Consider the following 12,962-nt stretch of genomic DNA (forward strand, 5'->3'; position numbering starts at 1 on the left):
CCTCTCAATCTCATCTCCACTTTCATTTTCCATCTTTTTCCTCTATATTCTAGCACAAAAATGAAAATGAAAATGGTTATCAAACGAACCCTAAAATTAAAATAATTATCAAATGGTCAGAAAAAAACTTTAACAACAGTTTCAAATATGCTAAAAATATTTAAGGATAGATTAAATAAATATATCCTTTCGGTTGCTAGAAGTTTACCGGCAAAGAAGATACCAACAGAGAATCTGCTAAAGGGTATGCAGTGGACAAATGAAAACGACATCATTATGACCTCAAGGCCAACAACATGATTATTAATATAAAAAATAAAATAAAAAATAAAAAATAAAATAAAAACCACATTTTTTGGATGGCATGGGTGGGTGACTTAGATTGGTCTGGTACAAGTGTCTTAATCTGCATACATAAATCTTTTGTTAGGATTATAAAATTAAAGATTGCTATAATTTGATATAGATATTGCTCATCACTATAGTTCCTCCAAGTGTGAACTCTAGTATTTAGTTTTAAGTCCTCTTCTCATTTATGGACTTGTGGTGAAAAACCTAATCCTTTTTTATTGCATTCTTTCTGGAACGAAACCGAACCCACCAATAAAAGAAATCAAGACTTGCATTAACTTGAGCATTTATATTGTGGGAACACCTCAAATACTTATGTCATGAGAACGAGAGAAACTCTTCTGTAATGGAGAGAACACTTTTTGTTATTCTCAATTAATAACTTAATTACTTGTAAGATAACTTTTTCACATATCATTTTATTATTAACCGAAAAAAGTAAAATAGTGCTATTCCCGGTAAGTTTTTTTCATGAGGACCCATTATGGGCCTTTCTTGTCCATCCGATGCTCATGCGTTTGCAGAAGTACTTTAGTAGTGAAAAATATGTTGAATATAATCACCACACGTGTCATGGGTGAGATCGAAGGGCGGCTAAAGAGGGCCCCTTTGCAGTTTCCATGGTCAATTTGGTCATGTTAATGAAAGATCATCTATTAGATAATCGAGCAACGTTGTTAGAGCCAAGACACTTTTACATTAGTGAATCACACTATTAAATATGTAAATAAGAATTTTTAGGTGTGACTGATATACTGAAATATGTGTTACGATTCACGTATCATAATATATGTGTTACAATTCATGTTATGAGATGATAAGTTAATCAATAGTATCACGTAACACTATTAGGATCATACGGAACATAATTGTTAGATGATTACACCACAAGTCTCATTATAAGCAAGCACAATCTCAAGCATGAGATTGGCTAGTCGGAAATTAGAATCCTCGAATCATAACTTGGCAAGTGGGTGATGTGTCCACTAGGCCCGAGGAGATAGGTGGGATTTCCACATGAGGTTTGTAGCCGTCCTCATCATCAAGCATGCCATTGAAGTTAAATAAATTATTGATGTGCTTAGAGGGCGAGTAAGACTGTAGGACACACAAAATTGGCGTTGGATGATTAAACCTATGAGATTATAAATTATTCTTATCATGTTCCCTAACCCACTTTTATTCCACTTTAATCAATGTCTTCTTGTCCCTTCAAATCCCTGCGGTAAATTAATCTAGGAAATAGAATCTCTTTGCTTTGCTATTGTTTTGTCGTGACTATCAAACTTTTCCATGAGGGTAAAAGTGAAGTATAGATTTTATGCATCTCTCAATCTCTCATGCACACGTAAAAGGTAAAAGATAAGGGGAATAAAAAAGTGGAAGGAAGGTAGAAAATAAGTTGAAAGGTGATGTTTACTTTCAACTAAGACGTAGGTGAAAAAGTGAGTGTTGAAGGTAAACACTTTTGAAAGTTTGAATTCTTGAAAAATAGTCAAGAATTAATTCATATTAAAGTAACTAGTTTCTTACGTGCAACTTCATTTTGTATGTTAATAAATAAATGGGGGATGAGCGTTGGAGGTTTCAATCCCAAAAGCTCCTCAAATATGAGTTCTTATATTAGGTAATTAAGCAATCGCTAAACCCCATTAGAGAATGGATGGCCAAAGGCCAAAACTACAATATTTATATTAAATTAAGCTATATATGCAGCGCTAGTTCTACATTTAAGTATAAAGGATAATTAGATTGTCATCCTTGAATACGATATATTATACAAGAAATAGTCTAAACTACTGTAAAATTGGGATTTTGATATTTGACTTTATATATTCATAGCTAGGTATATTATTACTAAATTACAAACATATATATCTTTCTAGACTTGACGTTAGTTTTCATTTACTTATTATGTTAAATACCCTCTTAATCGCTGTGTTTAACATGAAATTTTAATTTGGTCACTGCGAAAAAAATTTAGCCAAAAGCAATGCAAATGATATGCTCTTGCATAGGTTGCTCATAGCCCATTGGCTAAAACATTATGATAGGTTTAGCATCAAATAAGGTAAAAAATATGCTTTAACTAATTCATGTTAATAAGGTTGAATTAACCTCCTCAAATAGGTATACGACATAAAAACAATAGCAAATAGTAATAAAGATATCATTTTATGACAAAATAAGTTCATATCTCAACAATAGTTTCACAAAAAGGTAAATCCATATCTTCAAAAAAGCTCCAATTATAATCTCAACTTTTATCATGCGTGCTCACCCAAAAAAAAAGTCCATAACAAAGTTGTAGGAATATAACATTTGCATGCTTTTTTGGCTAACTTTTTTTCTCAATAACGAAATTAAAATTTCGTCTAAAACTCAGTGACTAGAAAAGAGTATCTAACCCAACCACTTAACAGAAACTAACCACAAGTCTATAAATTGTAAATTTCGGATAATACAGTGACCAATATGACTAAATTATTTTCTCCGTTACCAAATTAAAATTTCGTGTAAAATCCAATAACAAAAAAAGAAGAAGCATTTTAACCAAATTAAAAATGACAGCCATCATTGCGGATGATTTGAAACATTAAAAGTGGTGATATATTGCAAGGAAAAGCCACTGCTGGCTGACTGTAAAACGGGGAAGCTGTCTGTGAACATTTCTTATTATGTAGTAGTGAGTTTTCCTTTATGTCATCTGTCTCATATTATTTAATGTAAAAACCTCTTAATTTATTATGAAAACAGATCCATTTTAGAAAGCACTTTTGTGGTGTTGCAGTGAAAGATACATACACTCTGTCGACCATGAATTGCATGCCTTGTGCGCATTATAATTTTGTCACTTGTACAGATAGCCAAAATCTTCATTGTGTCACCTGGAAAGGTTATCAGATGAAATTTTAAATTGTATTTCTTTGCTTTGTTACCACCTCTCCCTCCCCTTTCTAATGGAATCTGTTCCAAGCAATTAAGGAGTTGAAGCACACATTCACTTTGAATAATTAGTTTTTAAAAAAGAAAAAAAAACATTTGAAAGCGAAACAAAAGGTTGCAGCTGTGATGCTCAAAGATAAAGGGGATTTTTTTTTGTTTTTTGTTTTTAATTTAATGTCTTTATTAATTATTTTACTTGGAAAAAGTAATCGATAGTAAATTATTTTTTAATTTATGGTCATAAATCCAGCTAGCTAGTGACAGATATTGAGTATAAAGTTTATATATATTGAAAAAGAAAAATAGAAAGGGTAAATAGAGATTGACAAAAAAAGAAAAGGGAGAGAGAGAGAGAGAGAGAGAGAGAGAGAGAAATGGGTCATTGAGTACATACAATGAGTTCGGAAACTCTGTTTATATTTTTAGCTTTTTATAAATAGGTTCATTCTAACATGATATTTTATAATTAAAAAAAATTCTTCAAGTTAATACTTTAGAAAATCTCCATGATATACTTTTGAGTGAAAAAAATTATAACACATTAAGAACCAATTAGAAAATAATAAGTGGTTAGATTAGGGGATTTTTTTTCCCCCAAATAAGAACTTCCTAAGAATTTGTGTATAAAATGTCATGCTAGAACGAGCCTATTTGTGAAAAGTCCTCATATTTTATGTACCAATATTATATTCATACTAAATTAAGTTGTTTTAGTATTTTATTTAATGATTTTTATAATATGAACTCGAAAAACCAAACTATTAGAGCAGCATGGTAACAATCTGCCCCCTCTGTAGAGGAGAGAGAAACTTTGGTGTCACACATGCTCTTCTACATATATTTTTCTCATTCACCATATTTATATGGTTAAGAGTGAGCAGCGAGGGGAAAGGGTGCATTGCATTCCCCGCGGTACCCCATTCTTTAATTAAAGTGTAATTTGACTTTTAACTTTAAATTTTAAATGCAATTAGCATTTATAAAAATAAAATTTAAAAAAAAAGATCGATAAACACTCTTGTAAGTTGTAACTCACTCATTTCTTTGTAAATGGAATCTTGGTTATCGATACGAAAAAAACTAAAAGGCATGCAAATATAATGAAATATCAAAAAATATTTTTTATTTTTCATGTGGATGTGATGTGACTCGTAGCTAGCATGCATAGAAGTGATCCTTTCTCATCTGATGCTACGGCATTAAGTCAATGTATGTTATGAATTCATTGATCCTCTACATCTTCTCCTTTTCATTTCTGTCCCATATTGCAAACTTTACATTTATAGTCACAAAAATATGTGTATATTGCAGAACTCACGCACTATGAAGGTGGTTTAGAAAAAGAAAATTTGAAAAATAGAATTGGGTTAATAACTCTATAAAATCATAGCATGCATCCTCACTTGTGGCGTATTTGGTAATGAACATAGCATGCTCTGATATTATATTAGAAAGTGAGCATCCAACTCAAAACCAATTGGTAATGAACATAGAGGTCCAAAATCATTTAAACTCTTCAGCTAAGATTTTATCCTATATATGATCGATGTGGGTTATCCTCAACAATATAAAAGGCATAAGCTAAGGAAACTAACACGCGCGCATGTAATTTCCACCTCTCGAGTGTTCTTGAAAGCGATATCCAACGAAAGGATGAATTCACATGCAAACTTATAAAGAGTACATATCCATCTAGTTGCCAAACCTTAAAAAGAAATGTTTTGACAACAACAAAAAAAACCCTAATAGAAATGTTTTTTTTTTTCCTTAAAAAAAAAGCAAAAAGAGAAGAAAAGGAAAAAGGATCTGACCCCTAGCATATGCATATATAGAGTGATCCTTTTTCTAAAGCCGTGTGCGCTAGCTCATGCTCATGATACTTCTTCTCTGATGCTACCTACGGCTACCATCAAATCAATTAATACGTTATGAATTCATTCATTATTGACAGATATATAGATCTTCTCCTTTTCATGAAAACTACTGCATGCATAATTGACAATTAATGCTCAGTCTAAAATACATACGTGACTCAATTAAATTTACATGCACGTGTGAAATTATTGCATGAACTTTTAATTTTTACTATTAATCACCTGAACTTTGTATATAAAGTGTTGCAATTCACCACCGATGTCTAAATCAGTTTAAATCAAGGACAATTTCATCAATTTTACTATAACTTTGTTTCTATAACATCATGCATGCATCATTTGAAGAGTTTGTGAACTGAACCTAATTTTCTACTCTCTCTTTTTCTCTTTTACAAAGTGAATAAAGATTCAATTGGCTGGTACTATTACTTGAAGTAGCTGCTCAGCCAACTTAGATGATAACCTTTATCCCATTGACTTCAACTCATGAAAGGCGTGTGATTTGAGCATTTGTGAAAAGAAACAAGGGAAGCCAGCCAGAGCTGATTTTTTTACTTGACTTGAGCATCCTGAAACAGACTGGGGAAAAAGGTTGCCTAATTCCTCAGCACTTATGCAGTTCAAACTTTGAACGTCATTTTCTAAAAACTAATAATATAAGAAGATTCCCACAAGTCTCGACTGGAAGACTAAAAGTTGACTCAACCTCTGGACAATTTCTAGCCTAAGAAATTCAGTGGTTGGTGGAGGGAGGGAGCCACATTGATGGTTTTTATTTTTTTGCATAGAACATAAGCATATAATCATAATATTTTCATTAGTTTTTATTTGAAGTTACTGCTGTTTGAATGAAGAAAATAAAATGTTATATATACGAAAATAGAATAGAACCAGAGCAGACGTAAAAGCTAGACATGATAAATTCTTTTAGTCAAGATAGCAATTAATTAAGGACTTGAAATAATATATTTGGATTTGAGTAGTTTTTTTGTAAATTGTTTCATTGGTAGTAATAATGGAAAAACAGTATATATTTTGTATAGAAAATTTGTAATTTTGCCCTTTAGAGCCGAGAATGTCAATTAAAGAATTGAAGGAAGTTAAGGTTTCACGTCAAAATCAATTAGCAATCCCAACATCTTATAAGTCCATAATTGGTATCAGAACTAGGTTTACCACACAATTAGGCCCAAATCCAAAGAAAGGCCGACCTATAGGCTAGATTAAGATGATTAGTGTTGTGTATGGGCATAATATCAAGTCACTGAATACTGGTAACTGAGTGTAGCCGCCTCAAAGGAATGAAATGATGACTACTGGGCCAGTGTCAATAGAGTGGGCCGATGAGAACATTTAGTACGGAAGCGTGGTGGAATGTTAGGACTCAAGATCCCACATTAGAAAAATAGCATATCCTAGAGTGGTTTAAGAGCTCATGGCTACCCTTTCCTTATTACAAGCCGATTTTTAGGGGCAAGTTACCCATGGATTCTTACCAATTGGTATACTACGGTCTCATACTATAAGGGAAGTTGAAATTTTACCCCGAAATCAATTGGTAATGTTGGGAAAATACTCTCAACAAGAACAACGTCTAGATTTGTGAATGACTTGTTTTTTTTTAATAGTATCTCCACTTTGAAACGTTCTCTTTGACCTAAATATCAAAATCTAGCTCTCCAACACACAATTATTCGTTCGTTAATTAATAATTGAATTTGTCGGCCGCATATCTCATATAGTTCTCATGAAATCCACGTGGGGCATCTAATTAAGATTGGTTAGGTCGAACTCCAATGTCCAATGTTGGGAGGGCATGCCTGAAAGGTCCAACTCCAATGGCCAAATGGTGGTAGACAGATTCATTATAATTCCTCTGAAGCAAGAAAGTAGTGCAGTGTCTAGAAAGGTTGAATGTATGGGAGGAGCTGTGGAAGTCTTGACCTTATTTATTATTATTGTGTGCAGCTCTCTCTTTGCCTCTTGGTGAAAATGACTATGGAAAAAAAAATGGTCCAATGTACGTGAACATATCTTATTAAAAGAAGAGAAATCAAACACATATATGGTGTCTTTTCATGTTAATATAGAATTGAGCCTGCCGTAATTTTGGAATTACAATTTACAAAACAGCTTCCTTGTCTAGAATGATTGCTTACAAGCGATTCTTATTTTAGTGGAATTTGATGGACTTCGTTTTCTTTCTCTATTACATAATTAAAGTTACTTTGTCTTTTGGTGCCTTGTAGTTCTAGAAACGATGTCAAATTAATGGTTCACTAAAATAATGATCTCATGTTAAATACGAATATTTATTTGATGTGAACATACCAATTCAATAATGTATTTTATAGTAATGTAAACTCGTTGCTCACCACGTATTATAGTTTTGTGTCAACTTGTAACTTTATGTTCGGTCACACTAAAAAAAATTAGTCCCAAACTTAAGTTGAACTTTGCTAGTATTCATATTTCATAGGATGATTTTAGTTCCTTCTCCTCCGGGTTTGGGGTGAGAGTTTGGCATATAAGCTACCAGTGGCGAAGCCAAGATTTCATGTGTGTGGGGGCCTCTTACAAATTATAAAGAATCAAAAATTCGAACTCACAATACATACAAAATATAGTGTATATATATCACATATGTCAAGTATTATATTGCTTATTGGTTGCAATCATAATTGTTCTCGACAAGGGGATAAACAAATACATTCTAAGCAAGAAAAATTGCAAGAGATAGACAAAGAGTAGCGATTTAGCAAATATCTTTAGAGCTTTTTCCCCCATTAAACCCAATAGAAAGAAAAAAATAAATCAAAATTTCCCAAATAAAAAACAACCTTAGGCCCCTTCATGCATTCATATCATATATGAAAAAAATATTGACTAAGTATGAAAAATGATTTTTTGGAATAATCATTTTCTCAAAATAATTTTTGGCGGCTTTTATTCCTTACACATCAAATAAGAAAACTTGATTTTATGGGATTTTAGTATGAAGTATATATTGACTTAATGAGCCATCAATTTTAGCATAAATCGTATTTTACACTAAAACCGATTTTTCATATTTTGATTTGGTGGGAATTTAATTTTCTAGTATTTTTATTTGAATTCAAATAGTCTTCCTTATTTACATTGTAAACTTAAGTAAATGAGTAATATAAAAATAAATTAAAGTAAAAAAAACTTGAGTGGAGGCCGGGACCACACTGGTCCAGTATGGCTCCGCCCTGTAAGCTACCATCCTTCCTCGGCTTTGGGCTTAGAAGTGGTAGCCATTCCTTTAGGCTCATTCTTTTTAGGTCAGGTCCCTTTCCTTTGGGCAGCATTCTTTCAGTTTGAGTGGCTCTTGGGCTTTTGGAGACATCAGCCCGCACCCTCTAAAATATGTAAATTGCAAGTTTGAAATACGGAGGCTAGAATGAGGGATTTTTGTAAGGGGTTATAATGTGGGGGTCCTTAATAGCCGTTCGATCTAGTGCAAAGTTATTATTGGACTTTTGGATTGAACCTCCTTATTGTAACCCCTCAACATAGCCCCTCATTATTCTGAGATGTGGTGGTGTTCTTCTTGTTATATATGACTTGATGAAAGCGGCTTAAACATAATACAGGCTTCCATTTTAGCTTCCAACCATTTTGAAGCTATTCTAACAATCATTTCTTAAGGTAAGGTGTTATTTATCCAGTAATGAACCTATATATGGTTAAAGGACTGAAAATGTTCATCCACTTAGTTCACTTGTAATTACAAATTAACTTCAGCAATCCAAACCAAATACACTAACCAGACTAATCTGTCTTTAATTCCACTGAAATCATCATCTAAAAGCAGTTTGTCTATCCCAATCGAAGCTTTGATCCTTTGCCGTCTGTTTTAATCTTAAAGGGCTTGGAAGGCCCTTCATGCTTGGAGATCTTTGCTGGATGCTACTAGACTTGCCCAATATTTTTCCAGTGCTGCTAATTGGGACTTCACTGGTGATAGAGGATATAAGGGAGATGTTGTTCTTGCATGGTGAATAGCTATCAGAGTAAGTATCTAAACTGCCTGCCCTTAACTTAGGGGAGCTTAGAGACCTTGCTTTTGCCTTGGCAGATTTTGTTGCAGCCATGTAAGTTGGAACAACAGGAGAGCTTGTGAAGGAATTCTCATCTCCCAATGAACACTGCTTTCTGTGGTATGAAGATCTTCTTGGTACAAACACTGGAGAATCCATTCCTTCAATCTGAATGTTCTGTCTTTGGAAGTTTCTCAGCCTAAGTTGTTTTCCTCCAAATTCTTCTTTACGCTTTGCATTCGAATCCAAAACCGTGTCCAAGTCCTCAAGTTCTTTGCTTTTAGAAAGTTGTGTATCTACCCATTGGTCCAACCAGTATCTCCATCTTCCATTTACCTTGTTTCTCTCTGATTCTGCTGACTTCTGCAAAATGTTTTTGCTGACAACTTAGTGGGAGAAGCTATTTTGAGCAGAGATAAAGAATGAACCAAAGATTTTAAAGTAGAGGAACTTACCCGATGGGTATACGAGTATTCCCTTATTCGTTCTCTCTTAAGCATAGCTTCTTTCTTGCTTAGAAACAAGGCCTCTGCCTCTTCCTTTGAAATGAGGCTGCCATCCCACCTTCTTTGACTGTTTGAGTCCATCTAAAAGTTTTAAAGATTTCATCATGTCACATTGTGCAAAGAAAATTGTACTTAAAAGACACTTGTTATGGTAAATTTTTAAATAGAAGCCTGCAGCCTATACTTTTCCACAAGAAAGATTGTCCTAAATGGAGAAAAGGTGTTCTTTTTCTTATGTATGTTTCCATCATAAGAACCTCTTTCCAAACTTACCCTTATTATCTTGTCTCTCAAATTTTGTAACTGATTATGTTCATCGCAATGGGAAGCGTCTTCGATCGTTTGGAATCTCCTAGCGCAGGCATGTGATTGGATATTTATTATGGATTGCAAGCACTTGAGTGTAGTCATTGCTTGACGTCTCACAGCCCGTCCTCGAATAATCGCTTGAAGCTTCACTATTCCCTTTAGTGCTCTCAAAGCCTTCTTTGCCTACAATTTTCTCCCACAAAACATGTAACAATGATAAGTCTAATAAACTGATCTTTGCAGGATATGAGAAATAACTTACAATAATATAGTTTTTTGTAGACTTCATCTAGTAATTTTACTTTCATGTCAGAAATGGTACCTTGCTGAGAATAAATGAGTAATTAAGAGGGAAAAAAAACACAAAATGCTACCAAAATTCTCAGATAAGCATAAACATAGCCATGATGACAGGGTTGTCAATATGTACATATTGTTTCATGGAATTTTTGTACCAATTCAAACCACCTCAGTGAAAGCAAAAATTGATTGAAATTTTGGCGAGAGAGAGAGAACAGCCTGAATAAACTCACAAGGTAGCCTCTAAAGGCAGTTTGTATTTTCACAGCTGCAGATTCTTGTACTTGTCTCTCACATTGATGTGCCAACTTAGTGGCCTCATTTTGAGCAATATTGATTGACAATGATTTTTCCTCCTCCAAAAATTTCTCAGAAGACCGGGGGGTGCCAGTGAGCCTCACAACCTCAGCAGCAGCATGAGCTGCTGCAGCAGTGCTGGCAATAGCCACAGTCAAAGCATGCCTGCTCTGTTCTTCCTCTGCCTCATTTTGTGTCCTTTGTTTTAATGGTGATGGTGGTGATGGTGCAGTTAATGAGGCTAGTCTTTTGATCTTAAGCTTTCCAAAAATCCATTTCCTTCTCTTCTCCTTCTAAAAATAATTGATCAAATTAGGATAGGGACTTCAAAGTGAAATGAACAAAATAGCAGAAGAAGAAGAATGATTGCTTACTTTTTTTTGCTTTGACTGTGTCTCTGAAACAAAGAACCTCTTCACTATATTGAACCAGCTCCTCTTTTCCATTGCAGAAACAAGAAATCACATCATGCTAAGGGCAACATGTGAAGCTGGTTTTGCAAAACCAATTTGCACAAAATAGTCAAGAAAACAATAATAAATTAAGTTAATGAACTTTTACATCATTACTTGAAACAGTTATCAAAAATCCTAAATTCAATGCAGATATTTTGTAGGATCTAAACAGCATCTTACCCATCTCCTGAAATCGAGTGATTCGTCTATCGATAAAACCCGAATTCACAGCATCAGCAACTTTCAGCTCCTGGGAATTTGGATGCTACTTTTATAAAGTTCAGGAAAGAAGATCACTTAGACTTCACTCAAGTTAACAATCTCATATAGAAAAGAATAGTTTATTGGGAAACTGAATCACAAACTCTAAGAAGGTTGTTAAGTTTCCAAATTTGATAACAATCCTGAGGGGGTATGTTTGTTGTTTGCAATTCAGCTATTCACATTTTTTTTTCCTCTTGTTCATGATGAGTTCTTCTGTTCAATATGTGTGGGTGGGTCTAAGCATAGCAATTGTACTGGAAAAAGTTAGAGCTGCTTTGTGTTCAGGGAAGGAGCCTCAAAATGAATTATGAGAAATACTTTTGATGGGGCCTTCTCATCTTTCTGCAACCCCCAATCTTTCTTTAACTGCAGCAGACATGTTCAAATGTCTGATGGGAATCAAATTACTCAACTATCCCCTTCCTTCAGTTGAATAAGTAATAATACCATGCAACAGCAGCCCATCACGTATGATGGAGGACACTGCTTGCTGATGGTGATTTACTCCAATAAGATTGCATAAGTTTTCTGCTGATGAATTCTCAATCCTTGGTTGGTTCTGTATTGTTTATCTATGGTTAAGATTCAATGGTACTGAATTTATGCATGCTGTATTTTTTTTTGAAGTGGTAAAAAATGACAGCTCAATTGCTGAAATGGAGACCTTGGATATTTATTTTTCATTGTTGACTGGAAACCTTGATCCATACTTTTTTTGTTGGCATGAGTAAATCCTAGTCAGTGACACAGTGTTGTGTTGTGTTGTGACAATTAGTTCAACAATCTGGGACCTCTATGTTAAAGAGAGCTTGTACCACAGGCAACTACTCTGATGTTGTACATTTGTGACTAGAGTTAAAGTCTTCAATAAAATAATGTATAGATATAGACTGTTTCCCATAATCCACACACCACTATAGAGAGAGAGAGAGAGAGAGAGAGATTAATTATTGAGGGAAGTGGGGGAGTCACAATGTGCAAGAGAAGAGAGAATGTAGAGAAGAAGACAAAAGAAACAAAAGCAAGCCTTAGGTTGTGGAGGGAAGACAGCTGTTGAAGGGCCCAAAGAGAGGAATTGTCATATTTATATTCTCATCTCATGCATCTTTTACAAAAAAAGTCATAAAGATAAATGATTTTTCTTTCCCATCTAGAAAACCAATTAATATTCTTTTAAAAAAAGAAATAAATTTAAAAAATTAAAATATCACTTACTATTTTTTAATTTGTTATGTGTAATTTTTTTCTCAATAGTACATGAAAAATACGAATAAAATACATAAAAATACGTACATTATTGTGAAACATGTAAAAATATGCGTATTATTAGTGAAAATACACATATATACATGTATAATAAACGAATAATATGTTTAGTTCTATTTGATTCTTATACGAAAAACAAAAAATACAAATATATAATACATTTCTTGACCTCCTCCTCCTATGATCCTATCCACTTTCCGCAAGTCATAGGTTTTAATTACTTTGTATAATTATGTCTTTCATTATGAGCACCCGCTTTTGTTTTCCGGCTTAAAGTAGGATAGACAAACGAAAGTCGCATAGTCACACATGGATAATTTAATGTAGGTG

At 33.7% G+C, this 12,962-nt stretch overlaps 1 protein-coding gene across 2 annotated transcripts; it reads right to left on the minus strand.

The window, feature by feature from the left end:
- Nucleotides 1-8,860: 8,860 nt before the first annotated feature.
- Nucleotides 8,861-11,785, minus strand: IQD11 (IQ-domain 11). 2 transcript variants are annotated; one of them, XM_008233297.3, is made up of 6 exons: nt 11,283-11,785; nt 11,022-11,137; nt 10,584-10,940; nt 10,015-10,233; nt 9,691-9,822; nt 8,861-9,598 (listed from the first exon to the last, which is right to left on the minus strand). In XM_008233297.3, exons 2-6 carry the CDS (start codon nt 11,091-11,093, stop codon nt 8,996-8,998), a joined length of 1,383 nt encoding a protein of 460 aa, XP_008231519.2. In that variant the 5' UTR covers nt 11,094-11,137; nt 11,283-11,785; the 3' UTR covers nt 8,861-8,995. The 2 variants fall into 2 exon arrangements, with proteins under 2 accessions (XP_008231519.2, XP_008231520.2); XM_008233298.3 differs by having other exon boundaries at nt 10,584-10,937; nt 11,283-11,721.
- Between the last annotated feature and the right edge of the window lie 1,177 nt (nt 11,786-12,962).

The sequence above is a fragment of the Prunus mume genome, linkage group LG5 (genome assembly GCF_029339155.1).
Source record: "Prunus mume cultivar Tortuosa linkage group LG5, ASM2933915v1, whole genome shotgun sequence".
NCBI classification, from domain to species: domain Eukaryota; kingdom Viridiplantae; phylum Streptophyta; class Magnoliopsida; order Rosales; family Rosaceae; genus Prunus; species Prunus mume.